The sequence below is a fragment of the Rhea pennata genome, chromosome 18 (genome assembly GCF_028389875.1).
Source record: "Rhea pennata isolate bPtePen1 chromosome 18, bPtePen1.pri, whole genome shotgun sequence".
Taxonomy (NCBI): domain Eukaryota; kingdom Metazoa; phylum Chordata; class Aves; order Rheiformes; family Rheidae; genus Rhea; species Rhea pennata.
The window spans coordinates 8724817-8751982 of record NC_084680.1 but is presented as its reverse complement, the minus strand read 5'-3'; the positions used below and the strand labels follow the sequence as shown (position 1 = coordinate 8751982).

Here is a 27166-nt window from a genome sequence, read left to right as displayed (position 1 = left end):
ACAGCATCCCCAGCACTGGGTTGTATTGAATAATTAAATCGTGCTGGTGATTTATCCCCCAGCAGCAGCAGCAGCTCATTACGAGCAGCTCCCGTATTTCAAACCCCTCTCACCGAGGGCTCAGCGCTGCCTGGATAAATGGCTGGCAAGAGCTGCCTCCTTCCCCCTCCCCAGATCTGCCCGCAGGCCCCAGGGAGCGTGAGGGAGAGTCGAGCCTCCCTTCCCCGCTCGCTCGCTTTAAAGGGATTAAAAGCCCAGCCCCACTGAACAGGGGAGAGCAGGACCCAGCTGCTGCCTCAGCCTACCAATAAATAATTAAAGAGATGTGGCTCATTTTGGGCTCAAGGCCCTTTGAAAAGGGGGTTATTAAAAGCAGCAGCTTCCCATTGTCCAGCAGAGGAAACTCGTGCAGCCAGGGCTGACCCTGGGCACGGGGCACGGGGGAAAGAGCAGAGCTTACGGGAACACGACCAGCAGCACCCCTGCAGCCCTCTCTTGCCTGGCTAGGTTTTTAAGCTCTATTTTTGCTTTACCTTTACAGTGATCAAAGCAAGGGCAGCCTTCCCCCCCCCCCTCGCTGCCCGCTCTCCTTGCTCTTTCCGTTGTGCTGATTTTGCATCCCCTTGACCCCGAGCCTGCCACCAGTCCCAAAGGCAAATCACAAAGTCTCCTACAGAGCAGAGACCTGTCAGCATCTCTCAAGAGCAAAGGCCAGGCAGAGAGAGGTGCTGAGGTGGCATCACCAGCCAGCGCTGCTCGCAGAGACCAAGCCTGCCCATTGGGCTCCTCAGCCCGTGCCCAGGTGGGGAGCTGCTGACATGAGGACACTTGCTGCTTCCCTCCTGGAACCAGGGCAAGCCAAACAGACAACCAGTTTCCCCCAGTTCCTCCGGAAGCACGCCATTTAGAGGGAAGGTCTGTTGTCTGCGTGGCTACAGTAACCTCCTCTTTGCTGCACTGTTCCTCCGATCAAAGTCAGTGCGTAGAAGTGGTGGCCCAGGCTGCAGCCCCAGCAGCTGCTGCCCAGCTCACCGGGTGAAAGCGCTCCCTCCAGGAGAGGAGGGCAGGCCACGGCCCACCAGTCGTGAAACTCTGTGCCAGACACAGGGGCTATGGTGGAGCCCTGAACAACAGCTCAGCTATCGCCACTTCTCAGATGCCTCCAACCACGCTCCAGACAGCTCTACGCAGTAGGACTCCCTGATAAGCCAAGCAGAGCCAAGCCACCAGCTCAGCCCCCAACAACTTGTCCATTTTCAGTAAGAGCAGAGCAAGCTCAGCAATTCTCAGAAGGGGCTCAGCCCCACAGAATCCAACCTCACTTGACTGCACAGTTTGGTATTGACACACACTACTCTGGAAACCATTAAGCCAGCTCTCTCGAAGCAGAGCAGACCATACTTTATTTCTTCTTTGCTAAAGCAGCACCAGTAAGTCACAAAGAGGATACGCATTCAGCAGAAAGGATTCCAGGAGGTCATTTGCCGAAGGAAGGCGTCTCCACCATTTGATCAGGGAGTAAGATGGGACAGCATAAAAGCACATCAGTAGCAGGTACAGCAAAAGAGAAGAAAGCAGAGCAGAGATGCAAGCAGAGGCCACAAGGGGCTGAGCCTTTAAAAGCAAAGACAAGCAGTTTGATCTACAAACGAGCCCTTATGAACAGGCAACCTCATCAACAAGGCGACCCAGGGGACGCTCCACCTGTGCCTCAAGTCACAGGTTTCTGCTCTTCACAGGGCAAGGGGAAAAGACACATTCACTACCACTTCCCAAGTGGTCAAGATCATGTCTGATCATCACCTGTACTGGGACCGTGGATGGAACATATTCGTTCCAAGAGGAATCTGCTGCATGGATGCAGCCCTAACACAGCTTCTCTGAGACAGCCCACAGTTCAAAGGATTTGGAGGAAGAGAGTGGGGTTTTTTTCTTCATTGTTTTGCTCCTTTTTCATGCCTTGTTTCCCTAGAACTCATCCGTGAATGACTGAGAGAGATAATGACAAAAACAAAACTCAAAAGGTGAAATACAAACAGTTGAAAGGAGAGTGGCATTTGAAGGAAGCACCTCAGACCAGCAAATTCTAGTGAATTGAAGGAGCAAAAGGTAGCCAGAAAACCTGTTAGAAAGAGATTCATTATCCCTGATCCCTCCTGTGAACTACAAGCAACTTTCTCATTCACACACTTGCTCCTTGAAGGGAAGGTTGGACTTAATGTGCCTGTTTCAAACATAAATGACTAGATTAAAGATCGTTGTAGGCTGCCTTTCCACACCAGAATAAAGCTGTAAATAGGCATGGCCCAATCTGCTTCCCACTCTGTCCAAGTCATCTTTAAACAGATCATTCCCAGCTTTTTGGCACATCAGCAAGTCTGAAGAGCAGAGACACCCTAGAATCTTTGTTGCAACACAGAGCAAGGCGGAACAACTCAGGACGCAGCATGGAAGCCAAACTGGCAGCCAGCATGTCCACTGCAGACCACTGCAACACTAGCGTGACCTCAAGAAGTAAACACAGCTGAGTCCAGGCAATAATGCCAGTGAGGAAGGCTGCTCTTCCCTCTGACTTCACTCTCTATCCCAGCTCTGACTCCAAATGATGCTCAATGGGCTCTGCCTTCTTTCACTGCGGCCTGGTAAGGGGAAGGGGCATTAAAACCAGCTATGGCACCAGAGAGGGCCAGGTGCCAGTCACACTGGCACAAAGGAAAAAACGACCGTTTCTGCTAAACGCATTCGAAAAAGCAATCCTGCCCCATAGGCTAAATGTACTGCCCTAACTCACTTCACCCTCGCACTCTTCAGACCTCTAACTCCGAGCACACTTGGCACAGCAGGCCCAACCAAGGACCTGCCTCAAGCTTGCACCCACTGATGCTGACAAGTCAAACCTCAGTACAGCATGGGCCCGGGAGATCAGCACCTTGAGTGCAGTCTGAGCAATGAGGAAGCCCAAGCACAAGGAGGTAAGTGACTTGCCCAAGGTCACACAGAAAGGCAATAGGAGAAGCAGGAATACTACAGAGGTCTCAGTCTTTTGGCTGCAGCTAGTTGGCTGCATCTTCAAAAAACATCACTGGTCAAAGCCAAACTGCGTCAAAACACATTCTTTCTGCATCTTCCTCCTCACCCTCAGCTTCTGTCCACTTGCAACTTGCTTGATTTCTCATCCAGCAGGCAAGCACAGAGCCTCTGCATCCTGGAGGAAGCACTGTGGGCTGATGCTCACATCTCCAAGCACAGCCCAAATGCATTTATTCTCCCTGTCCCCCAGATAAGACACCAATTCATTCCTCACCTAGGAAACATTCACTATAGAGTCCAGAAAAAGCAGAAGAAAAGGAGAAACAAGAGGATCCAACCTTCTCCTACCTCTGAGACTTTGTATTCACAGGTCAGCTTCTTGCCCTTGACACCTTCATTCAGGGTGAGGATGAAGCCCATGTAATCTGCATAAGCCTGCAAACACATCCAAGAGAGCAAGGCATTACTGAACAGTTTGTTTGGACCAACAGTACAGCACGGGAGCACTCTCCTACAGAAGGAACCCTTCCCAACACACAACACTGATTCCCTGAGGAAATCCAGGATGCAGGGCTTGCTATGAAGTTACTGCTTTTTTTTTGCAGTCCTTCAGGGTGATGGTGATTGCACTAAGAACTCTGCATCAGTGAAGAAACTGCAGAGAGAAGAATCTTAAGAAAGTTCACACTTCCCCTGATATCCTCCCCCAGCTGCCCCCCTCTTATCAGATCAAATTCAAACTCCCAGCTCTGCAGAGTCTCAGTCCTGTCTGGACATCCTGTTCTGAACTGCCTCTCCCAGACCTGAGCCATTATCTCCTCCTTCTTCCTTCAACTTTTCTCCCATATGCATACACAACGGAGAAGTGGGCAACTGCCCAAGTTCCTCTCTGCTCTCCTCTAAATTCGCTAGTTTTGAAGCATCATATCCAGAGCAGCTCAGCAACTGAAGTCTTCAAATCCCCCTGACTAGCATGTTGTCATCTCTCCCTCCTTCAGACTCACTTGCACAGAAACCCTGATCAGGAGAGAGACTTTAAGCCCAGGAGATTTCACAAAGGAAGTAGCAGCCATGAGTTTTCTTGAGACCTTGCTATAATTTAAGCTTCTTTTAAGTCATCATAGATCAGTCATTATGTAAGAACTTGTTCCTAAAAGGCAGGGCCAGCAGGAGGAACAAGTTTGGATCATCACCTTGATCCCTCAAAGGCAGAGGCCTGTTCTGCCAGCCCCACATATACAATAAATAAATACTATTCAGGAAACTGAAGGTCTCAGCTCTAGAGCCCTTTCCAACACAATAAGGTGGGGAAGGCCCCAGGAACTAACTCAGCCCTGCTGCTACTAGAGGGCCACACAGCTGGACCATGTTCAAGCTGGAGTTCAAACAATGCTGTGTAAATCCAGTTTTGACATGATGTACAGGCTAGACAAGATAAAATAGTTATCAGTTTCTAGGCTAGCCTGTTGGAATAGAATAGGGATAATTTTCTGGTCACTCTCAAGCCTCTTTGGCTCTCCCTGGCTCCTGGCTCCTTCCTTTATCGGATTCTGCACTTCATTGTCAAATTATTTTCCTACAAACAGCCAATTTGCCTCTTCTCCTTTAAAAGGTAAATCAATTAGTTTCTCGTTACTTGCCCAAATCCCTTTTACCTCGTGGCTGTTACTAGGCCAGACCTGGCTGCCACTGGAATGCAATAAGCACCTACCAATTCTCCCTGAGCCCAGACACATACCTGAGAGCGCTTCCATTTGGCCATGTCAGAAACCATGTTTATCTCCTTTTTGGGGATCATGAAGCTCTGCTGGAGTTGAGGAGCCACCTCCTCAGAGGTGCCTAGGACATACAAAAGAGAGGTAAAAAAGAACCAGTGGAGAAGGAAAAAAAAAAGTCCTCTAATGTGAGCCCTTCCTTAGAAATCAATGTGCATTTCTCAGGAGAGAGAGTGATCAAATCTGTCCCCGCTTGCACTGTTAACCCACAAAGTCCCACTCATCCAGCAATAATCTCTCAGTCCCTGGTAACATACCCCAAGGATACTGCAAGGCATCAAAAAGTTGCACTATGCTTTGTTCTCACTGCTAAAGATGCACTTCCCATTAAAATAGAGAGGTTGTTGCAGGAGCAAACAAAGTCAAGGTCCAGCTGGATAACTTATCTCTCTCCAGCGAAGACAAGCTTCAGGTCAGGGAGAAGCCCTGAACTCTCCTAACAAACTACCTGTACTTTGGTTTGAAGATTTTAAGCCAGAACTGCAGTCCCCTAAAAAGCACAACTCTTGCAAAGAAAAAGCTGGAACAATTCAATAGATGGCGCTCAGCCCAGCGCAATCCAGAGCGCCGGTCCCCAGTCCAAGCAGCACAGGGACTTCGAGGAGGCAGGGCAACAGCATCACCCAAGTGCAAGCTATGAAGGTCATTTAATTTTAAAGCTCTCCAAGAGCCCAGGATGTAATATTTAATGTGAATGCACATTGTTAATGCATTAGATTAGCTCTTCCCCTGAGCATCCAAACCAAGGACTCAACCCTGCCTGAAGGGTCACTCCTTCCCCAGCTCAGGTGAGCGCTGGCTCTGCTCTCAGCCGGCAGTCCTGCACCAGGACACTGCAGAGCCAGAAATGCTCCACAAGGTTAAAGGCAATTTGCATCGTGATTTTATAAGCAAAACTTTAACAGCAAGAGGCAATGCAGCAGGCCATAGTTAAGGAAACTGGCTGTTAACGTGATTTTTTGAATTCTCTCAGAGTCACCTAATTCATTTTAATTCTAGAAAATCTGAAGCTGTTTTTTCAGCATCAGCCACCCTGGAAACGCTTTAGCGACTGCTCTCCACAGTATGACAAGTTCAGGCACTGGCTCTATAACACACGCCAGCAAAGCTGAACTCCTTAAAAATATTTTAAGTTGCGTTTACATAGAAAACGCTCTGAGAAATGTCAGCAGCTCTTTCCCTTCTGTCTAGCAGAGCAGTGCTATCTAACAAGCAGATCACAGAACTCTACCACAGACTCATCACATAACCTTAGAAAGTCATTTAACTTCCTGCCTCTCAAGCTCCACATCTACAAAACTAACACAGTCTCATCACCTGCCCAGGATTGGCATTGCAGAAAGGCATTCCGTTTACTCTTGTTCGTAAGTTAAAGTCTCAGCTACAAAGATGAGAGGAACAATGTGTGAGGAATTTAAATGAAAGACATGTATGTCTCTTCTGAAAACACAACAAACTCCTTGCAATAACTAGCATCACAATCATGGAGCTGTTTTTTTAAAACAGTTTATAACATGAACATGATAAAGAACTCCAGAGTAGCGGTATACAAAAAGGCTAACACTGACTTGTCTGTTAATACAGATCATACGTAAAGACCAGAGGCATGGTCAAGGCAGTGGCCTAGATCACAAGGATCCAGCTGTTAGTCCAAGCTCTGTCTCACAAATTTTTTTTTTTTTTTTTATCTCTTCACATTTGTTTCTTAACCAGCACTTCTTATGCACACTTTGTGCACTTCCTCTGGGGGAAGCAACCAGAGATGTTTTTAAGAGGGAAAAAAAATAAAATAAAAAATAAAGCCTGCAGGGGTTATAATATTATAAAAGTAATACATAAGTAGAAGTCTAAACACAATGACATAATGGAGACAGGAGCAGAAAAGGTTATTTTTTTGATAAGATACGACTTTGACAAAGAAGGCACTTCCGGTCTTATTGGCATGGGAGGGCAGGAAACAAACCCAAAACATCAAATTCATCTGACTGACAGACTTCCTACAAGAGCAAACACTGCCCATTTCAGCACAGACAAGGGAGAGCTGCTGGAGTTTTGCTCTATGTCTGCTCTTTGTATCAGACCATTAGAAGAGCTGAATATACAAAACCGTCGCTGAGAACCCTTCAGTGGCCAGATGTAAGATAGCAGCAGTCAGCGGGGAGGAACACAACAGTGAAAACTGCTACTTTTCAATTACTTGTGGGCATTTGCGCAAAGATCTATGTACACCTTTTCACTTATATGACACATCTCTGAAGCTCCACAGCACTCCTAGGAGATACATAAATCTATCCTAGTTCATCAACAGGAAACTGAGGCACAAAAGATGGACTACATCTGACCAAGAGCTTGGACTCCGACTGCTCTGGTAGCCTAGATCCCAAACACCTTGACCTGGGGGATGTGCGAGGCAGACACCCACACCCCCATCACACTCTTCCTCCCCTCTGGTTCCCTGCTTTGGGGCATAGACCCCACAGAGGGCACCAGCCTGAACTTCCCTCTTTTAGGGGAAATAACATATTAACAGCAGCACCACCACAAGGCCTGCATTGCACCAGCAGTTTACTGCTGAAGAAGCACCAGTCCAGAGGAAGGAAGGGGGACAGCTACGCTTTGGGGGAGTTTCTAGGGCTCCCCATGCCTCAAAGTGCCTCAGCCCAGCCCATGGGGCAGGGAGCCCCAACAAGCAGTGGAGTCCTCTCCCTACCTCAACAGCAAGCACCCACTTCCTGCCCCATCACCACCACGGTTGTGTTATGGGGCCCACACACATCCCTGACCCCAATCCCCCCCATACACGATGGGACCCAAACCTCCCCCCCACTCCAATCTGCCCCATACCCTATGGGGCCCACACAGCCCCTTACCCCAATCCCTTCCATATCCTATAGGGCCCAGCCCCACCTGACTCCAATCCCCTCCATAACCTATGGGTGCCAGACACCCCGGGACCCCAATCCTCCCCATACCCTCTAGGGCCCAGATACCTCTCGACTCTGAGCTTCCTCATACCCTGTGGGGCCTGGCCCCCCTTAGCCCCCACAGCCTATGGGGCTCGGGCACCTCAGCCTTGCAGACATCCCCCGAAGGCCCCCAGCACAGCCCCCATCCCATGGGCCACACAACCGCCCCCCACCTCGGCTAGGGGGTGGAGGGGGACCGGCTGCCCCTCACCTGCCTGCCGCTCGCTCTCTGCCATCTTCCTGGAGCCAGGCCACCCGCCGTTGTCACCTTTCACCTCTCACCTCCCGACAAGCCGAGGCCGCCGTCAGCCATCTTTGAGCAGGGCAAGGCGCCCGGCCCCACGGCTCCCGGGGCCCGCTGACAAGCGGGCAGTTTGACAAGCGGGCAGCTTGGCCCCCTCCGAGCCACCGTCGTTGCCCGCGCCGCCATGCTTGTGAGGGGCACAGGCTCCTATGCCCACACAGGACCGCCGGAGGCCATGTTTGTGCGGGGCGCTACAGCGCCCAGCGCGGTGGGGAGGGACGGTGCGCGAACAGGAGCGGAGGAGGGTCTCAGCGGGCAGGACAAGCCTCCCCCCGCCTTGTCCACAGGAGCCAGCGGCTGCCGGGGGAGCCTCACGCCCGGACAGCGCCAGTACCTTTGCCGCCAGCGGCGCCTTGCCCCTCCTCAAGATGGCGGCGCGCGCTTCGCCCCACTCCAAGATGGCGGCGGGGCGGCCCCGCCCCCTGGCGGCCGAGCGGGGCGGCGGGGCAGCGGCGCCCGGTGTCGCAGGTGTCCTTGCGGCGGGCGGGAGGCGAGGCCGGGGCCGGGGCCGGCGGGCGGGCGCGGAGCCATGCTGGCCTTCGTGGCGAGGGCTGCGGTAAGTGCGAGAGGCGGGCTCCGCCCGGGGGGCGGGGGTGGGTTCAGCGCCTGGAGCGGGCCCGGCGGCGGCCGAGCGGGAGGTGGCGGCCGGCGACGCCGCCGCGCGGCCCAGCCGGGCCCTCCCGGGGTGGGTGTCTGCGGCGCGGCTCGGCTCGGCTCGGCGCGGCGCGGCTCAAGCCCTGCAGCCTTGAAACGCGCCTTTCCGTGCGAGCGAGGAGCTGCGAGCCCCGCGGCCGGGCTGGGCGGCTGCTCGCGGGGGACGCGCGCTCGTCCCGGGCCGAGGAGGCGCCCTCGGGGCACGGGCAGGGCTGGTTGTCCCGGGTTTGAGGGGTGCCCGGCCTCAAAAAAAAAAATAAAAATAAAAATAAAGTAGAGACACACGGATCCCTGTCAGCCAACGCTGAAACGTTGTGCGAAGTCAGATACCGCCCCGCGGTTCCTCGCGGGCAGGCTGCGGGCGCTGGGGAAGGTCAGCCGCCTCGCTTGGGAGCGCCGCCAGCCTGCGCGCTGGAGGCGGCCGCGGGCCCCGCTGCTGCTCCCCGCGTTGGTTTCCCCCCGCTCGCTCGTGGGCAGCGGTGGGCTTTTTGCTGCCAGCTGGCTGCGGCCTCTGCTCAGCCGCGGGCGCTGTCCCTCCTCCCGCCCAACACGGCAGAACGAACAAGCAGAAGCGCAAGAAGGGCAGGGCGCGAGCCTGTCCCGCATCCTAACGCGCAGTATTTTCAAATAATTTGATTTGGGATTTTCGCCGTTAGTCCAGGGTCAGTCCAGTCTGAAACTGCTTGGAATCATGATACTAGATGGATCGTAGCTACGTCAAAGACTGCTTATGTCTGCCTTCTCGTTTAACTAAATTAGACACTGAGGAGGGTGTGATATTCCCTGTGCATGCTCATTCTGTTGTTGCCCTACTTTGGAGTTTTTTTTGGGGTGGTTGGGTTTTTTTTAAGTGTTTGACAACCTAGAATTCCCCAAAGTCCCAGTTTGCAATAACAATCATATGTGCACAGTGGATGAGGTTAGTAAGATACCACCTTTGGTCCCCAAACTGAATTTGCTCCCATCTCCAGCTAATCTGTCTACAGTGGTGCTGGGTTATGGTCCAATTCCTGCTAGAGAGTTGTCCCCATCTGACATTCCTTCTGGCCACTTTTGCTGACAGTCTGAGCAAAAGGAGCAAATTCCCCATTGCTGCCAGAAGTGCTCCCTATGGCTCATCCCATGTGATGACAGCCCAGAAAGCCACCTGCTTTCAGGCCATAAATTAGGGTCTCTCTTGTCCAGAGATGTTCTGGCTTGTCTCAGAACAGCTGCTGTAGCTTCACACACCAGGGAGAGGCTAAAGGAAAAGCCTTTGCTCCTGCAAACTGATGGGATGACTTCCCAGTGTCCGCACCTCTGCCACGGCTGTAAGCCCAGAGCCGCAGATCAAAGAGAGACTCTGCCCTCTGCTAACACGTGTACTGATCAGCGAACGACAGCGAGGTAGTGTGGCACGTACAGCCGAGGGAGGGCTTTATGGAAAGACGCCTTCATGGCATTTGATGCAGCCTGATGCTTTATTACCCCGGCCTCTCCCAGGCCTGGGTCTGGCCTTGAGCCTTTTGAACAGAGCAGTCGTGTGGCAGTTTGCTAATGAGGTGACTCCCTGCACGGGCAGCGCACTGTCAGGTGGAAGAAGAAACCGAGGCAGGCCGAGGGAGAGGTTTACGATCTTTTCTGTCCTCCCAGCCATGGATAGGAAGCAGGAACAAACAGAGAAGGTACAGTATCCCTTCGCTGCCACGATTAACCCCCTTCATTTCTTCCCAACCCTGCTCTGCTTTCATAGTTCAGTAATTCCCTTTTCTCTCTCTCTCACACTTGCTCTTTTTTTTTTAAAAAAAACCTTCCTTCTCTAAATTGTGATCTCCTAGTTCTTGCCAGGTTCTACAAGAAACACAGAGTATTTTCTCTGGGGGCTCAGCACCATGGAGAAAACTTTGTCACCCTGCAGATTTGGGCTTTTCTTTCTACTTCTCTGCACTACCTCTGGAGGGAGGGGGGGCATTTTCTCATTGCCTTGGAAATCAAAGGGCATGTTCTCGCTGCCTTTGCATCCTCAGTACAAAGTTCAGAGTCCTGTAGGAGAGTGTTTGATTCACAATATCTAACAGAGGGGGAGGAGCAGAGGGAACACAAACCTCTAGAGTACAATTTAAATACCTTCAAGCAGAAGAGTGTCCAACCCTGCTGACCCAAGGGGATATTTTTGAACCTGAGGAGAAAACTGGAAAGTTCATTTCCTGGTTAGCAATGGGTTTTGCACTGTTGCATTTCTCTGGGAAGATGGATGTGCTGCTTTTTAAGGTTTTCACACCCACATGTCCCAGTCTGATTCTAGGGGACTGTTGGCATCACCCACAGTTTCCTAGACTGCTCTCCCTGCTCCATCCCTGAAGGTGTCTGTACTTAGGCCAGGCCCACACCAGTATAACTGGATAGAGGATCTTCTAATATAGCTGAGTCCTCCAGTAACTGGGAGGATCCCTAGTACTATAAAGGAGCATTGCCGCAAAGCCTGCACATCATAATAAGCCTTTCCTTCCCTTCCCTGATGATCATTGGTTCTGTACACTCCCTGGACAGCCAGAGAAGGGGGATTTTAATTTCATCCCAGACTTGATTCACTTTAACTGATTTCTGCCTCCTAAAAGCCCACTGTGTAGTTAGATTTAGCACAAGAGTTCTGCTTACCTTTCTGATCTTATGTTGTTGTGCATTTTAAGAAGGAATGAAACTTTTGGCAATACCCAAGATTAATATTTCTTCCATAGCTTGCTTTCTTTCCACTTACTGTGGGATGAAGGGTTTAGCTTTGTCAAATATATGGAGACGCAGCTTGAAGGTGCCCAGAAAGTGGCAAATGCATCATTATCCTGGCAGCATTTCTTCTAATGAGCTGAAAATCAGTAACTTGGGAGATCTAGTTCCTCTTTTGTAGTTTTTCTGCATGTCCTATGATCATCTCTAGCATGTGATCAGTAGACCTATGTCTTGCATTTGTGCTTCTGAGTGCTCTGCTCCTATGCTGAGACATCTATGTGTCCTCCAAGAGGTTGGGATGGAGATTATTTGCTGCCTTGTTCACAATGGGAGGAAGTTTTCTCTCAGTGTTTTCTCTGTGCTTTGCAGGCCAGGCCGTATGGCCTGCTGAAACCAACAGCTTTAGGCAAGATCCCAGGCAGATTCCTACTTCACCAGGAAGCATTGCCCAGTCTCCCAGTGCCACCACTGCAGCAGACCTTGGACCGTTACCTGCAGGCTCTGCAGCCCATCATTAGTGAGGAGGAGTGGAACCACACACAGGAGCTGGTGACTGAGTTCCGCAGACCGGGCGGCGTTGGGGAGAGGCTGCAGAAAGGCCTGGAGAGAAGAGCCAAGAAGATGGAGAACTGGGTAGGTCAGGACTGTGTCCCTGGGCTGTGATTAGAAAGGGTGGAGGTCTGACGCACACCTCTCCAAAGTCCTGGGTGCATCCACCAGCATTTGTGTTTTTATGGCTTCATCTTCCCAACCAGTTGCCTGCTCATGTTTCCAAGCTGCATGAGCTTCTCTCCAGGACTTGGGTTTGCAGAGAGATACATGGCAAGACAGGGAGTCACTGACCCTGTCTGTGGCTGCTGAAGCCCCTAAACCTGTTAGCATCACACAGCTGCCCCAAGAAGTAAGAAACTCTCTGTTCCAGCCCTGCACCTAGATCCCTCAGTTGTCTTACCTATGCAAAGCATAAAACTCAAAGCGTTTGCAAAGTGCGGGACAGAGCTGGGGGCAGGATGTTATGGCTGTTCAGCTGGGCTTGGACCGAACAGCAGCAGATAGCATGCCTGCGTGTTACCTTTCTCCGTCCCAGCTCTCTGACTGGTGGCTGAAGACAGCTTACTTGGAGTATCGCCTGCCAGTTGTGGTTCACTCCAGCCCAGGCGTGGTTTTACCTAAGCAGGATTTTCTGGATCGACAAGGTCAGCTCAGGTAAAGTCCTTTTCTGCTCCCTCGAGATTTCGGATGAGATGTGCTCTCTCTGCTGGACAGGGAGGAAGGTATTCAGGCTGGATAGGAAAGGAAGTAATTAGCATGTGGTCCCCAAATTTGATAGCTGTCTGTGCTGGGAAGGAGGGTTGTAAGGAAAGACTGCCGGGCTGTAAGGAAGTTCCCAATTGCACCAGACTAAATAGCTCACTGGGAGGGAAAAAAGAACCATTCAGTGGTTCAGGCACTAAACTGGGAGTCAAAACGTAGGTTTAGGTCTTTGCTGTAGCACAGATCTCTGCATGGATAGACACACTAAATACTAGGAGGCACTAAGATTGTGCATACAGCTGAAAGAAGCATAAAAAGATAAAAAGTAGCCCAGGCACTGAGAGACCATACAGAAATGCCTCTGGAGTCTGCCAGTCTCTAGAGATGGGGGGAGCCTGCTGCTGTCATTCAGACTGCTCCTGCAGGGGACTGTCCTCTCCTGTGTCAATTAACTTCTGGATTTATAGAAGACCAGCCTCTCTCCACTCCCAGCTCTTCTGTGCTATCAAACACTGCCATGTTTCTGGCTCACTTCTGCTAATGAGCCTTGCAGTGTCCCACAGCTGAGACTACCCCACTGCCACCACCAAGCACACAGTGGATCCTCTCACTCCTTCATGAACCTGCCTCGGATTCATATCATCTCTTCCTCATGGGCTGCGTTTAATTTTTAACAGCCATCACGTGCACATATCAAACTCTAGCCACAAAACGCACTGTTGGCCTTTACACAGGGTTACCTTTTCCACAATAACCAGTCATCACTACTCCAGCAGATCAAAAATACAATACCAGCCCGGGGAGAGTGAGGGCAAGAACAAATTCCTCCTGTCCACATATGACAAGGGGTGTACAGGGTGAGCCTTCCTAGGAAGTGCAAGACTAAACATCCTATGTTAAAGCTCTAGATCACATAATTCACTTTGTAGTCATCCAAATGGAAGACAAGATGTTGAGCGTTACTTGGAGTCCCAATGGTGGAATCAAGCAGAAGCACGAGAATCTGAACTCCCATGTAAAACAAAATTTAAAAGCATGACTGTGCAGTTTGCAGCTGCAGAAATAAATTTTACAGCATGACTTGAGACAAAGGATTCAGAAACCAGAATGCAAATTTAAAAAGTGGAGTTCTCCAATTCTTAATCTGGGAGATTAACACTGCAGACTGAAAACAAGCCAACTAACTAATTTCTCCGCAGATCTCCCCCTCAAGCTCTAGCTATGCTCCTAGGCTGTTTCAATTTTTTTCAATTCTGGAAAAGAATACAAGCTCTCTCACTTTTGTTTCCTAGCTGTTTTACTTTCTCAAGTTTTTGCAATAAAGCTGGGAAGTTTTCATTGAAAACTACTTGAGAGGATGTGTGTTTTATTTAATAACCTTTAGTCTCTTGGAGTTACGTCCTTTGATCTTTACTAGAGATGGGGAGGCTGAACAAATCAAGATGACACTGCCTGCAAACGCTAACTGTTCCTGCCACTTTAATGCCTTTGGAGCTCAGCTGACTGCAGCCTCTTTTCACAGTGGCCTCCTTCCTCCTGTGTGTGGGTGGGAGCTCCTAGATTAGAGAAGTCCAACCTGTCACTCCCAAGCCAAGCAGTCTGATGCGGCTTGTTGGAGACTCCCTCCCTGCTGGGAGTTGGATTTGGTGGTGTACACATTGATCGTAGCAAGCACAACGCCTCAGTGCTAGCATGTAGCACGTCTGTGTTTCAGCTCCATCGAAGCCAGAGGAATGGTTTTAGGGTTGCGTTAGCAGCACGTTTATTGGGTAGGAACAGTAAGTCAGCAGTGGTGAGTCTTGGACACAGGGAAATAGAGCTGCATCTTAGCCTGAAACTCAGAGGTGGCCCCTGGCCAAGGAAAGGCAGAAGTCCACTTTTCAGTTAGTTTTAATGCTAAGACTCAGAACTAGGGGTGTCAAAAATCACAACACATCCGCAAACAGTGCTACTGTTAAGGGGTTATTTAGGCATCTGGACTGAACCTACTTTCCTGAAGGTTGTCCAGGCTTCCTTGGTTATACAAGAAATATTGAAGTGCTATGTGATAGGACTATCCAGCAATCTTGAATCTCAAATTCAGAGCGGCTTCATCAGCTATCCAAAGATGCACACAGTGGGGACTTGGCAGAAAGGCTGAACCTGAAGAGCAGAGCCCTGCTCAGCTCAGTTCCAGCTGTTCTGGGATTGTATCTCTACTGACTACGTTCAGTTGTTTTCCAGGTTTGCTGCCAAGCTCATCGAGGGTGTCCTGGATTTCAAGACAATGATTGACAAGTGAGTTAAGAACCCTCCAAACTTTGAGTGTTCCTTACTGCCATAGAGAGGCTGAGCTCAGTCCATACCTCTCCATCTCAAATAGAAAACCAAAGGAAAACAGAACATATCTGAAGAGAGATACTGTAATCAACATCACTGCTCACTGCCAAGGTCATCGTTACTGGAAGAAAGCAAATTTACTTTTCTCTCTTCATGCTCTGTTTACCTTAATACTTACATTGGCACGTGTGCACACTTAAGAGGCAGTGAACCTGACTGACAGTCCTGTATGGTTACATACTTTAACAAACAGTAAGTTGCAGCTCAGACAGCAGGAATGTGTGCGTCATCTTTAGGTTTCTGGTGTTTCTCAACTCCAGGCTAGCCAGGATGAGCTCTGGAGAAACTTGTTCCTCCCTACCCATTCTCTTCTGAGCCCCAACCAGCCTCTATTGAACATGGCTTATTTATGTTACATCCCCCCAAACATGTTTATATGCATTTATAAGACAGGATAGTGATTTTTTCCCTTTCTAAGTGAAAGGCCAGCAAACAGACTCTTTCTGTAGACCCTGCTAAGGTGGCTGGTGGGAATGGGAAGGAATGCACCCCCTTAGACTACCTGCACCCACATGTTTAAGCCTTGCTGGAGTGGGTCATAGCTGGATGGATGGCTAAGCCTGTCTTGTATGGGGAGTGCAGGACTTTTCACTGCTGTCCTTCATTCCCTCTTTCCTTACCTTACTGTTTTCTGCAGTGAGACCCTCCCAGTGGAGTACATGGGTGGGAAGCCCCTCTGCATGAACCAGTACTACCAGATCCTGTCATCCTGCCGCATTCCCGGGCCCAAGCGGGACTCCATTGTCAACTATGCCAAAGGCAAAAAGCAGTCCAGACACATCACGGTGGTTCACAACTTCCAGGTATGGCTTTCAAGGAGGTTAGTTTGAATGCAGCTTTCAGCTGACTGTGCCAGAGGAAAGGGAACAATCCACAAAGCTTGTCTTACCAGGGATTTATTTCTGCTTCCTTTAGCCCCTTTGGCCTCAGCGGGCAGAAATCTGGGATTGTACTGTGAGAACAAGGGACTGCAGGACAGAAAAGGTCTCTGTCCTCTCTTCTGTTTCTTGTCCCTCCAATTTGTCTTTGAAAGCCCAGATTTAACAGTTCAGGTCTGGAATTGGGAATTGCAGGTGGAAAGGGGATAATGAACCCTGCCACCATGGACAAGTCTCAGAAATGGGAATTCCTCTTAGGTATTGACCCTTGTTACAGTGTTTTCTGAGCTCCTTAAAACCCTGACTGTATTTATGCCCTGCAAGGAAAGTTGGACTCGGGTCTTTCAATTCTGAGCAGCTTTTAAAGGTCTCCTTGTAAGCCATATTCCTAGGTCTGTTCTTACCTCTTCAAAGAAAGAAGGCTGCTCCTTGATTCTGGGGCTGGACAATAGGGATCTCCCATTTTCTCTCTCTGTCCTTGTCCGTTCTTCTCATCTTCAGTTCTTTGAGTTGGATGTTTACAACAGTGATGGAAGTCCCCTTACCACTGACCAGCTCTTCATTCAGCTGGAGAAGATCTGGAACACCTCCCTCCAAACGAACAAAGAGCCTGTTGGGATCCTCACCACCAACCACCGAAACAGCTGGGCAAAAGCCTACAACAACCTTCTTAAAGGTCTGTGCAGCCCCTCCCACGCAAGTACTAACAAACACCAACTGCCAACCTCCCCACTGTGCTCTGTTTGGCTCTTTACTTTGAAAAGCCTTTGGAAGCTTGTTCTGGACAGATACGTGAGCTTCTTCCCCCAAAACAGCAACTTAATTCATTGCAAAACATTGCGATTTCTGTTTTTGGAAGCTACATGGGTGAAGTGTGAAGCCTGGCTCACTAACTGACCTGAAATCATAAGAGTTTTTTGCCTTACAAATGGGTGGGATGTAAGAACCATGCCAAAAGGAGTGTGACTGTAACATGCTCCCATCTGTAACAACCCAACTACATACAGTTTTAGTAAGTGTATAGACTCCTACATGACCAATATTGCATTGAAGTACAGTAAAGATCCAATACCAGGTCCTTCAATCCTGCTCTTTCAAATTTCAGTCTCCCTCCAATTAAAACATTTTTTTTCAACTCCTCTTTGTTATTTTCTATTCCCTTTCCGTCCCAGATAAGACTAACAAGGAATCTGTGCGTACAATTGAGAAGAGCATTTTTACGGTCTGCCTTGATGCCCCAATGCCCCGTGTGTCTGAGGACATCTACAAGAGCCGTGTGGCTGCTCAGATGCTGCATGGTGGAGGCAGTCGCTGGAACAGCGGGAACCGATGGTTTGACAAAACCCTTCAAGTAAGCGCTGACGCAGTAGAGATACTGAAGACATGGGTCTGGAGACAATGCTTTTTCCTTAGACTACAAACATCTAAGAGACCCCAGAAACCTTTTGCAGGAAAGCTTTCCTCATAACAGAGTGGAGAAATAGGGTGGCGAGGTGGAGGCTGACAGTATAAGATCTTCTGGTTTCACTTGCAGTCACCACAAGCATTCCTTCCTGCCTCAGGGATTTTTTTCAGTTCTTTCACTGCCTCTGCCTACGCTTGTTCAGTGCAGCCTTGTTCAGCATAGCTCTTCTTTATGTTCCTTGTAAATCAATTTTCTGCCTGTGGTGAACAATGCCTTGTCTGCTTGGAAGCAGCCCAAACATAGGGAGGTCTGTTTCTTATATTTCCCCCAGGCTTGTCACTTTTCCTGTCTCTGCCAGACGCTACCCAGGTTTTTTTCCAAGCATCAGCTGCCATCCTGCAGTATCCCTCTGATCTCTTCTCCCTTCAGTCTTGTCAGGATCCTTCAAGAGCAGCTGCTATTCGAGTTTCTCCTTCTGTATTAGTTGATCTGTCCTGACTCCTAGACAGTAGTAGTGTGCTTTAAAGGGATTCTTCCCATATCAGCTGAATGCTTCCTAATGTTTTCAGCTGTTTTGTTCCTGTTTGGAACTCCTCATTGATGGAATAAAGCTTTAATGTTTCAGCTAATTGAAAAATAGGGGTAAGTCAGCACAAGGCAATATTATTCCTGTATTATGTGAGCTTCTAAGTAAATCAAACCCATTGAACTAGTCCATATTGCCAAAGCACCAAGTTCACCAATACACATCAGGCACATTCTTCTAGCTGCATAATTTCTGCAAGTCCATGTAATGGTGGTATCGGATCCTCTTAGGCTCACTGGAGGACTTCCATTGCTGTTCTGCTAAATGAAACCCTAATATGTTACCTTTCCAGCATGCAGGAATAAGATCACTATCCATTCTGCTTCAGAACAGTTAGATAATAAAACCCCTCTCAGGATAACTCCTGCTTCACATTCGATGTCTCTCTTCACTGTTGTGTCCTCTCATACTGCTTTCATAGTTCATCATTGCTGAAGACGGCTCCTGTGGTCTTGTATATGAGCATGCTCCCTCAGAAGGCCCACCCATTGTTGCTCTTCTGGATCACATCGTGGAGTACACGTGAGTCCTGCTACCTATATTTTCCCTCTACTTTGGAGATAGGTTTTAAACCACCTGCTCCCCAAGAATATACTCTTTGCAGCCTACCATTCCTCCAGAGCAAACTCCTAGGGGGTAAGAGTCTGCTGATTAGTTATTGCAGTGCTTTTGTTTATGATCAGGATTGAGTAAGCCCAGCTCATATAAGCATTTTTTTGCTACTGCTTAAGGTGGGAGGGAAACCACTTTTCAGAGTTGACAGGACTTTTGCATGGCAAAGCTGTTCCTCTGGGTGGAATACACAGAAGAGATTTCATTTATGCCCTTCCAGAAAAAAAAAAAAATGTAAATGAACATACACCCACAAAAAAAACCCAAATTAAAAAAACTTTGTAATGGCACTGTGAAGAATTTTTCAGCACACGACAAGCATCACAAGGTGCTCTCTGTTGAGCATTTTTGTCCAGAATTCTGCTGCGTCAAGCCTACTGTCAAAGGTCTGGTTAAATGGCTTCACAACCACTTCTTCATGCAGGAAGAAGCCAGAGCTGATAAGATCGCCTATGGTTCCTCTGCCAATGCCCAAGAAGCTGCGGTTTAACATCACACCAGAAATCAAGACTGACATAGAGAAGGCAAAGCAGAACCTCAACATGTGAGTATGAAGCAGTAAAGAAGTCTGGCAAGTGACTGAGATCACTTCATGTCCCTCTTTAGAATATGTCAGTGGTTTAGGCAAGAGGCTTTCCTCACTGCAGCCAGGGAGTTTTCCCAGTGACTTCTTAGGTCAGCATTGAATCTTAACAAAAAGCACACTAAAGCCATCTGCCAGGAGAAAATTCAGCAAAAATGCTGAAAAGAGGTGACTGCTTACCCATCCCACTTTAGTGGGAAAAAGAAGGTTTTATTAGATCTAACTAGAGATGCCGGAGCATGCAGAGACATGAGCCCATCTAACCTGGTATACTTTCAGCAATGGCCAAAAAAAAAAAAAAAAAAACAAACAAAAAAAAAAACTCACCTCCACTGTGTTGCCTAACAAAGGGCTTTATCCTGTTGCACAAAGCCTGCACAAGACAGAGCCCTCTATCCCTGTGCAGATCATAACCAAATTCTGTCTGAGCCTTGTGAAAGTGAAGTCCTTACCCTTATGTTACAGGCATACAGGACAGGCAACACACAAGGGAACATTTTTGTTTGCTTTTCTTGCAGAATGGTCCAAGACCTGGATGTGAAAGTCATGGTCTTTCATCACTTTGGGAAAAACTTCCCCAAATCAGAGAAGATAAGTCCTGATGCTTTTATCCAGCAGGCCTTGCAGCTAGCATATTACAGGTAAGATCATCAGTAAGTAGCTTTTCAACTTCTTCACCCTTCAGCATCAAACTCCACTATCCGAATCTGCTAAAGGTGTCATAGCCAAGTCAACAGCAGGATGTCATGGCCTGTTGTGATTGTATAGGCCTATGCAGACTCTTAGACCCTGTTTTTTCCCCCGTATGCACTGGGTTGGAGCATCTCATCTGTGTTGGATGCCAAGGAACAAATGAAATTTGCTCAAAGTAGCGTGTAAAATCTTGGTAGAAATGCTTCAGGGATCAGCTCTCAACCCTCCCCCTACTCCACCAAAACCAACCAAAAACACAACACCAAAAAACAGCCTCTTTTGCTCTACAAGAGGGTATTCCTGTCAATGCAAACTCACTCCTATGCCTTTCTTCATCTCCCAGGATGTATGGCCATGCCTGTGCCACATATGAGAGTGCATCACTAAGGATGTTCCGTCTGGGCCGCACAGACACTATCCGCTCCACCTCTGTGGACTCTCTTAAGTTTGTGCAAGCAATGGACAACCCTAACAAATCGGTGAGGATATCAAAGTGGGGTGACAGGACTGCACTCCAGAAAAGGCATAAAGCTGCCTATTTGGGTAATCCTGGGCCAGCTGGTTTCAGCTAACCAGAACTGCATCTGATAAAAAGCTGGTTTTAAAATGTAGCTTGGTGTATATAGTTATACACCTTGGATTTCATTTGGTTTTCTTTTTGTATGTACTCATAGCAAGGAAACTACATGTGGAGATTTCTAATCACACCAAAATGTAGCATGTCCAAGTACTTGTTTAGTCACTCAAACTAAGTTCCACTACTCATAGACAGAGAACTCCATTCGGAATGAAGCAACTCAGCCAGACAAAATGGTTTGAAAAGTAACATTAGCTTAATACAGATACAGAGAGCAGATACATCTTCCATCCTAAAAGGACAGCCAAAATAAGGTCATCTGTTCTGTAGAAAAACTAACAGCCCGGTCTGTGTGTTCTCCTCAGGACCAGGAGAAAGCAGACTTGCTGAGGAGAGCTACTCAGGCCCACAGGGAATACACTGATCTGGTGAGTGTCCTCTATGCAGCCAGGGTTGGGGTTCTGAATAGCACGAAGGTTCTGGTGGAAGAAGAGACCTTAAGAGCGTTCAATATGCCAGCATAGCAATCTGGCCATTCATGTTCTTGCATAGGACTAACTCTGATTTGACAGAGCTCTAGGGAACTGACTTGACTGAATGATTCCTCCCAGGATAGTTGTTCAAGTGTCCTTGGTGACTGGCCTGAAGGACAGAATCAAATATCAAAATAGCTCCACCTCTCACCAGCACTGTTGCTGAGAAATGCCATAGCTGCTCAAGGACCTCTTAAACCAGAAGCCCCATAGGCAGGAACTGTAAGATTGATTTCACTGGGATGTTTGATTTCAGTCTTCACGAACAAGACTGACTATTGATCCTAAAGGCAAGATGTAGTTTTCTTCTAACTTTACTCATCAAGAGACTGAGATGTGTCCATCTGTCCCCCCACAAAGAAGGGGATAGTTGCTTGCTTGCCCGCTATATAGGCTCTCATCTAGTCTTTTTTTTCCTTACAGGCAATTAGGGGGAATGCAATAGACCGCCACCTGTTAGGCTTGAAGCTTCAAGCTATTGAGGACCTAGTGAGCATACCTGAACTGTTCATGGACACAGCATATGCTGTTGCAATGCACTTCAATCTCTCAACCAGCCAGGTAGGACTCATCTGAGTGAAAAAACAGAAAACAAAAACTCTTTGATTCTCTGCTTTGTCTCTCTCTTTTCTACTGTTCTCCATCATCTCTTTCTGTTAGGAACAAATCCCCACTTAAGAATTAAAATTCTTAAGCCTGTTTCCAAGACTAACTGCATCTTTATGGGATTATAGCTGCCACAGCCCTTCCCAGCCCTCTCAAAACACTAGCAGAGCCAAAGGCCAAGATCACCAGAAGTGTTTTAGTGTCTACCTGCATGGGATACCAATTAGATGCCTAAAAAGCTTTACATTGATCACCTACGCTGTGGTTCTTACTCATACACCTTTCTTTATGACTTACTACAAGCTCATCTTGGCAAGCAGTGCTCCTTTGCAGAAGCATATGAGCACATTGCTACTAAGTGGCAGAGTGCAGCATGTGTATGCTAGTATTTGGGACTGACCAAAAGCCCCTCTTCTAGAGCATTTCCATGAGATGGCAGTTTTTTCTCTTTACAGTTATTGTTTGCTGTCTACATGTTGTCTCTGGCTGGATAGAAGTTTTTAATCACATTGTCTCCACAGGTCCCAGCAAAGACAGACTGTGTGATGTGTTTTGGTCCTGTGGTTCCAGATGGCTATGGAGTCTGTTACAACCCTATGGCAGAACATATCAATTTTGCAATTTCAGCATTCAACAGCTGTGCTGATACCAATGCAGCTCGCATAGCACATTATCTTGAGAAGGCACTGCTAGACATGAGGATGTTGCTCCAGTCTACTCCGAAATCCAAACTGTAAGAGGCAAATATGATGCAAAAGCCCAAAAGGGGCGCTCTCATGCACTCAAGTTCCCAGTTCCTCAGAAAATGGTTGAGGGGATTGTTTGGTCAACAGAATCCTAGGAGAGATCTACCATGTTTTCAGCAACAGATTACGGAACGGCCATCTACACGTATTACTAGACTGTGCAGCAAGAGGAAACACTGTCTTAATCCAAGGTGGAACTGACTGTTCCTCTCCTGTTACTGCAGAGTGCACCTTCCCGTCCTCAGAGAGGACTGAAGCATGATCGTTTTATGGAATTTACTGTAGAGGAATACAGAAAGCACAGTACTTATCAGTATCTAAATCCATTTGGTAAGAAAAATAGTTCTCCAGGAAGACTAGGGAACGATGTTTATTACATGATGGAACTATTCTAAGACCAAGTCTTTTTGCTGGTTTAGGCTTTTGAAGAATCTGCATCTTTCAACCTTGACTAAAGAATTTTATGCCGCTCCAGCAACTGAACTTTGGCAAGGGGAGAGAAGTTCTCTATATCAGAGCAGATATTTTTTTTTTTTTTTTTTTTTTTTAAGAGCGCACTGCACTATCCCAGGCCCCTGACCATCACATGCTCTAAAGGCATGTGATCTCCTTTCTGTTGCACTGCCCTACTAACAGATTACCACTACAAGCTAAAGGTTTTTTGTTAAGCATGCTGCTGTGGTCCTAGCTACTGATCTTCAGGCTCAGATTAAAGCTTCCCCCTCCCCCAATAAGCTTCTGTAAAACATCTCTCACACAGGTTTTGCTAGATTTAGCTTTATATACATCAGTGATTGTGGAGATGAGAAGGGCTTGCCTCTATATCTTTAGCAGGACTGCTGTCTAACTCGCCTTATTGCACCTTTCTTTGGAGTTAAGGAAGAAAAGCAGAACATTGACCTTCAGCAGAACATTGACCTTCTGTTTACAAAAGACCACATGGATGGTCTCCTTCATGACACGCATTTTTAATCTATAACACTACTTTTACACCTTGCTGTCAGAGGCAACATCTTTGCATAACATATTATGCTTAAGTTTGCATAAAACAGTGTTTCTGATCAGAAGCTCCAGAATACACTTTCATTTCTGGCCTACTCGGTTCAAAGCTGTTAGAGCCAAAGGAAGAACAGTTGCAGAACCACCCTTCTTCCACATCATTCTGCTGTAACAAGGCAAAAGATCTTGAAAAGCAGGAATAAAGCAGAGAACTTGCAGGCAGCATAGATGTTTGTTCACTGTGGCAGTCATTGTTCTCACAGTAGCAGTGCAGCATTTTTTTCTGCTACTCTTGGCTTTTTCTTGCTTTAATGTTACTCAGATTTGTACTAGCTCTATTTTGTGAGAGATAATATCATGACAGTATTTTTATGTTAGGTTGACAAACTTGAGAAATTAGAAGATTATATAAAAATTACAGTTTTGGCATTGGAAGTAGTGCTTACAAGAACTCATGTGAGTCTGCCAGAATCTAAGCTCCCAGCTATCCTTTTATATAGCAGTATGTAAAAACCATATGGGAGCGAAGAAATCAGTGCTATTTCTGCCGCAGGGACTTAATATTTATTTGCACACTTCACAATGTGGCTGCTGAGACACCACCATAAACAAGAAACAATAGGAGTTTGATGGCCTATTTTGTTACAGGGAAGTATCCAATTGTAACTGCCACTTCTCTGGTCATAGGCCAGCAAGGGACATTGACAAAGTGCCTTGGTAAATATGTGAAAAGCTTGCACTAAGCCTTTTTAGAAGAGAGCGCAATCTGATCTGCTTCTTAAAAGACACAAGCCAAAACTATTATGCATTTGGCTTTTTTAAATAAGGGTGTTATTTCAAAGCTTTATCTTAAACCTAAATAAACCTTAAAAAGGAAAATTTAACTGAAACTCACCTGCACAGCCAGTGATTGTATGAACTGCCACTTTCATATCATCTACATGGACTTAGATTTTGTTGATTTTATAGAAGAATCCTGAATGCAATAAGATAGTCTAAAAACAATGGGAGCACAACAAACCTGGAAACAGACATCCCTGCCGACTCCTCCACTACAAATTAAATTAAAACTACAAACAGGATTCTCGGTGTTATCAAGATTTAAGTGATTATGTAAAAACTTCATATACTATACCTTGCTGGAATAAAATCTGGTTTTAAGGAGCCTTTTACTCTGAAAAATTTATTATATATATATTTGATGAAATAATCCTCCCTGCTTAACTGAAAACCTTTGTAATAGGGGATTAATTATTTTCCCTGCCTACAGTGCCTTCAACTACTGATACTACAGTATCACCACATAGGTATTTGAGACTGACCCTTTTCTGTTTCTTATCAAAGGGGAAGGCTCTCAAAGGAAGATGCCTATTAAAGATTAAACAAAAGTCTGCTCTGCTGTGAATGTATCGGAAGATTTGTTTGCTTTAGTCTTGGATCTAAATCTGGATTATCTCACTAGCTTCAGCAGAGTACAGCTGCAAGAAGCACAGTATCACACTGAAATACACAAGATTCTTAAATAATTTTATGCATCCTTAGTGATATGTGGAGCTGAAATTCAGATACTTTTTTTTTTTTTTTTGAAATGCTCAAAAGGACACTAAAACCATTACAAAGTTTTTCCTTTAAAAAAATTCTTATCGTCCAAGTTCTAAGTTGTGATGTCCTTCTGACTTAGCCCTTCTTGATTTTTTCAGTGTCTACTTGCAAAATACTATTCCCCTCCATGTTTTTGACTGGTTCTTTCTCAAGAGATGTCCAGAGTCTTAAGGCTAAGAACCTAAGTTCTGGAAAAACTACTGATTTGGTGCAAATAAAGAAATGCATAGATTGAAAACATTCAACTAACTCTTGGGGTATGAGTGCAATTTATGACACAGCCTAGTAGTGTTTGCATGCTTGCTGGTTAGCTGTATTGAATACTGTTTTGATAGTATAATCATGTTGTGCAAAAATTTGAAGTGTTCCTCCAATGAACTTAAACACAATAAACAGAAAAGTGCTATGAAGGCTTAAATCTCCTTAAATTGCAGAAGTGGCATGACTACCTTTCTAAGAGAATGTTTGTGGGGACTGCAAGAACAACGAACCACAGTGGTCTATCACCTTCCTTTTATCATCTCCATCCAGCTCTTGAATACAGGGGAGAAAATAGAAAGCAACTGCTTGCAAAGCCATGTATTCCAAAGAAAATATTTTGTTTCAGAAAACTAGAGGCAGGAGGCTTCATACAAGCATAAGATAAGGTAAGGCTGAGATCTTTTCCACACAGCATCACTGAGTTAAGAAAATACATGGGCTCACTAAAGAACTATTCCAAGTACTGCAAAGCTTGCTAGAAAGGTACAGCAGAAGTAGGCAGAAGATGCAGATTACAACAACTAGCAAAGAACAATGGAGAGTTTATTACCACCTCTTACAAGAGCTCTTCTTTTCCTTTACTCCCAAGCATCAGTGTAGGAAGCTTGGGTTTGAAGGTAACATGAAGTGGTACAGCCTTATACACTACACTGTTGCCTGTAAGGAGATGAAACTTCTCCCCTGTGCTCTGGTTCTCAATCAGCATTTATACACATAGTTTTTCCAGCTGTCTTTTACAACAGTTGCTATAGAAGAGGCTAAGGAGATGCTAGCTGCTCTTGAAGCAATCTGCTTGTTTCTAGGAAAAGGAGCTGCAATCCCCTCTCTTCCTTTGTAAGTTAACTTAAGCAAAGAACAAAGAATAAATTGGCTTTGCAAGAAATAAGTAATTAGTATCAGTTTTCAGACTCAAACATATGGTACTGCCATGTCACATGCCCTTCCTGATGCCCTGTTCTCATTTTAATAGAGCTATTCTAAGCCACATCTAACATCCCTGTAAAAGCTGCAAGATTTCTCTTTATTCTGATGCACCTTCAAAGCAGATCCAGTGCTCAGGTCCTTCCAATGTTAACAGAAACAGCACTGCTCATGTTGCGTGAAAAAATAAAACAACTGAAAAATGATTTCAGAGTTTGCTACTCAAGAGATACTTAAACACAGGAATGTAAGTGGCTTTCATTTCTGATCTAGATAAAAAACAGTTAACGCTTTCTGATAGAGAACCAGTTAACTCTGGTTGTCCAACGGTTTCTACAGCAGCCAACTCCCACTCTGTATGAGCACAAACACTCCTATGGCAACAGGCACAGATGAAAACTTTAAATATCAAAGTGAAACGCATCCCACTTCAAGCATCTTTATAATGCAGGAATCTCTTCAGAGTGGAGATACCAAAACAGGCAGCAAGACTGAGACAGTCATTTTACCTCGGCCCACAGGACTGTACCAAAGGCACAGAGACGACCTTTGAGCCAGTTCAGAAGCTGACCTTTATCTGTGACGGTTCAAGTCAACTACGCTTTGAATAAGTATTTCTCTGTAGTAACACTTGAACCGTTGCATTATATGAGAAATACAGAAAGTGTCCATGCACAGCCCTGAAGCACTTTGAGTATAGCCCTTGCCACATTAACTGATGGACAACAGAAGCTCTAGGTGTCACCAGCATGCAGAGCTGCTGGGCACGTTCCCAGAGACATGGCGTCCAGCGAGCCAACCAGCAAACAACGAATCGGAAAGCAAGAAGGAAGAGTACTGCTCTAACACAGTAAGAACGGAACCTACTTGTAGGAGACCAGCATTCAAGGTTACTATTGCAAAACCAAGACCAAGCCATCATAACAAGTAGGAGTAGCTGCTAGGACAACCTCACTGCCTTAAGTTCATCGTTGGATTCAAACAGGACTCTTCACAAATAATTCAGACAGCAGCTGAGCTAGTTTAAGTTGTCATCTTATTCATTCTTAAAAAATGTCTACCCTTGAAGCTTTAACAAAAACCAAAACAAACAGAA

The 27166-nt window shown here is 46.8% G+C and overlaps 2 protein-coding genes across 4 annotated transcripts in view; one reads left to right on the top strand and one right to left on the bottom strand.

Annotated features, from left to right (window-relative positions):
* Nucleotides 1–8117, bottom strand: part of PTPA (protein phosphatase 2 phosphatase activator) — a 28215-nt gene extending 20098 nt beyond the window's left edge. For both annotated transcript variants that reach the window (XM_062591097.1, XM_062591098.1), the window contains exons 1-3: nt 7983–8117; nt 4769–4869; nt 3379–3465 (exon numbers count right to left, since the gene is read on the bottom strand). In XM_062591097.1, coding sequence (XP_062447081.1) covers nt 3379–3465; nt 4769–4869; nt 7983–8007 — 213 coding nt within the window. In that variant the 5' untranslated portion in view covers nt 8008–8117. The remainder of the gene's footprint in view (nt 1–3378; nt 3466–4768; nt 4870–7982) is intronic.
* Nucleotides 8118–8428: 311 nt separating this feature from the next.
* Nucleotides 8429–25294, top strand: CRAT (carnitine O-acetyltransferase). Of its 2 annotated transcripts, XM_062591095.1 has the most exons (15): nt 8429–8631; nt 10291–10393; nt 11805–12068; nt 12523–12641; nt 14913–14966; nt 15706–15871; nt 16448–16622; nt 17119–17297; nt 18359–18459; nt 18974–19093; nt 19651–19773; nt 20169–20304; nt 20768–20830; nt 21359–21496; nt 22063–25294. In XM_062591095.1, the coding sequence occupies exons 1-15, from the start codon at nt 8444–8446 to the stop codon at nt 22276–22278; spliced, it is 2145 nt and encodes a 714-aa protein (XP_062447079.1). In that variant the 5' UTR covers nt 8429–8443; the 3' UTR covers nt 22279–25294. The 2 variants fall into 2 exon arrangements, with proteins under 2 accessions (XP_062447079.1, XP_062447080.1); XM_062591096.1 differs by lacking the exon at nt 10291–10393 and having other exon boundaries at nt 8527–8631.
* Nucleotides 25295–27166: the final 1872 nt, after the last annotated feature.

Coding starts and splice junctions, on each gene's coding strand:
- CRAT (XM_062591095.1), top strand. CDS start 8,444: ATGGCGGCGCGCGCTTCGCCCCACTCCAAGATGGCGGCGGGGCGGCCC. Junction 10,394..11,804: donor AGCAGGAACAAACAGAGAAG/GTACAGTATCCC, acceptor TGTGCTTTGCAG/GCCAGGCCGTATGGCCTGCT. Junction 19,774..20,168: donor TTGCAGCTAGCATATTACAG/GTAAGATCATCA, acceptor TTCATCTCCCAG/GATGTATGGCCATGCCTGTG.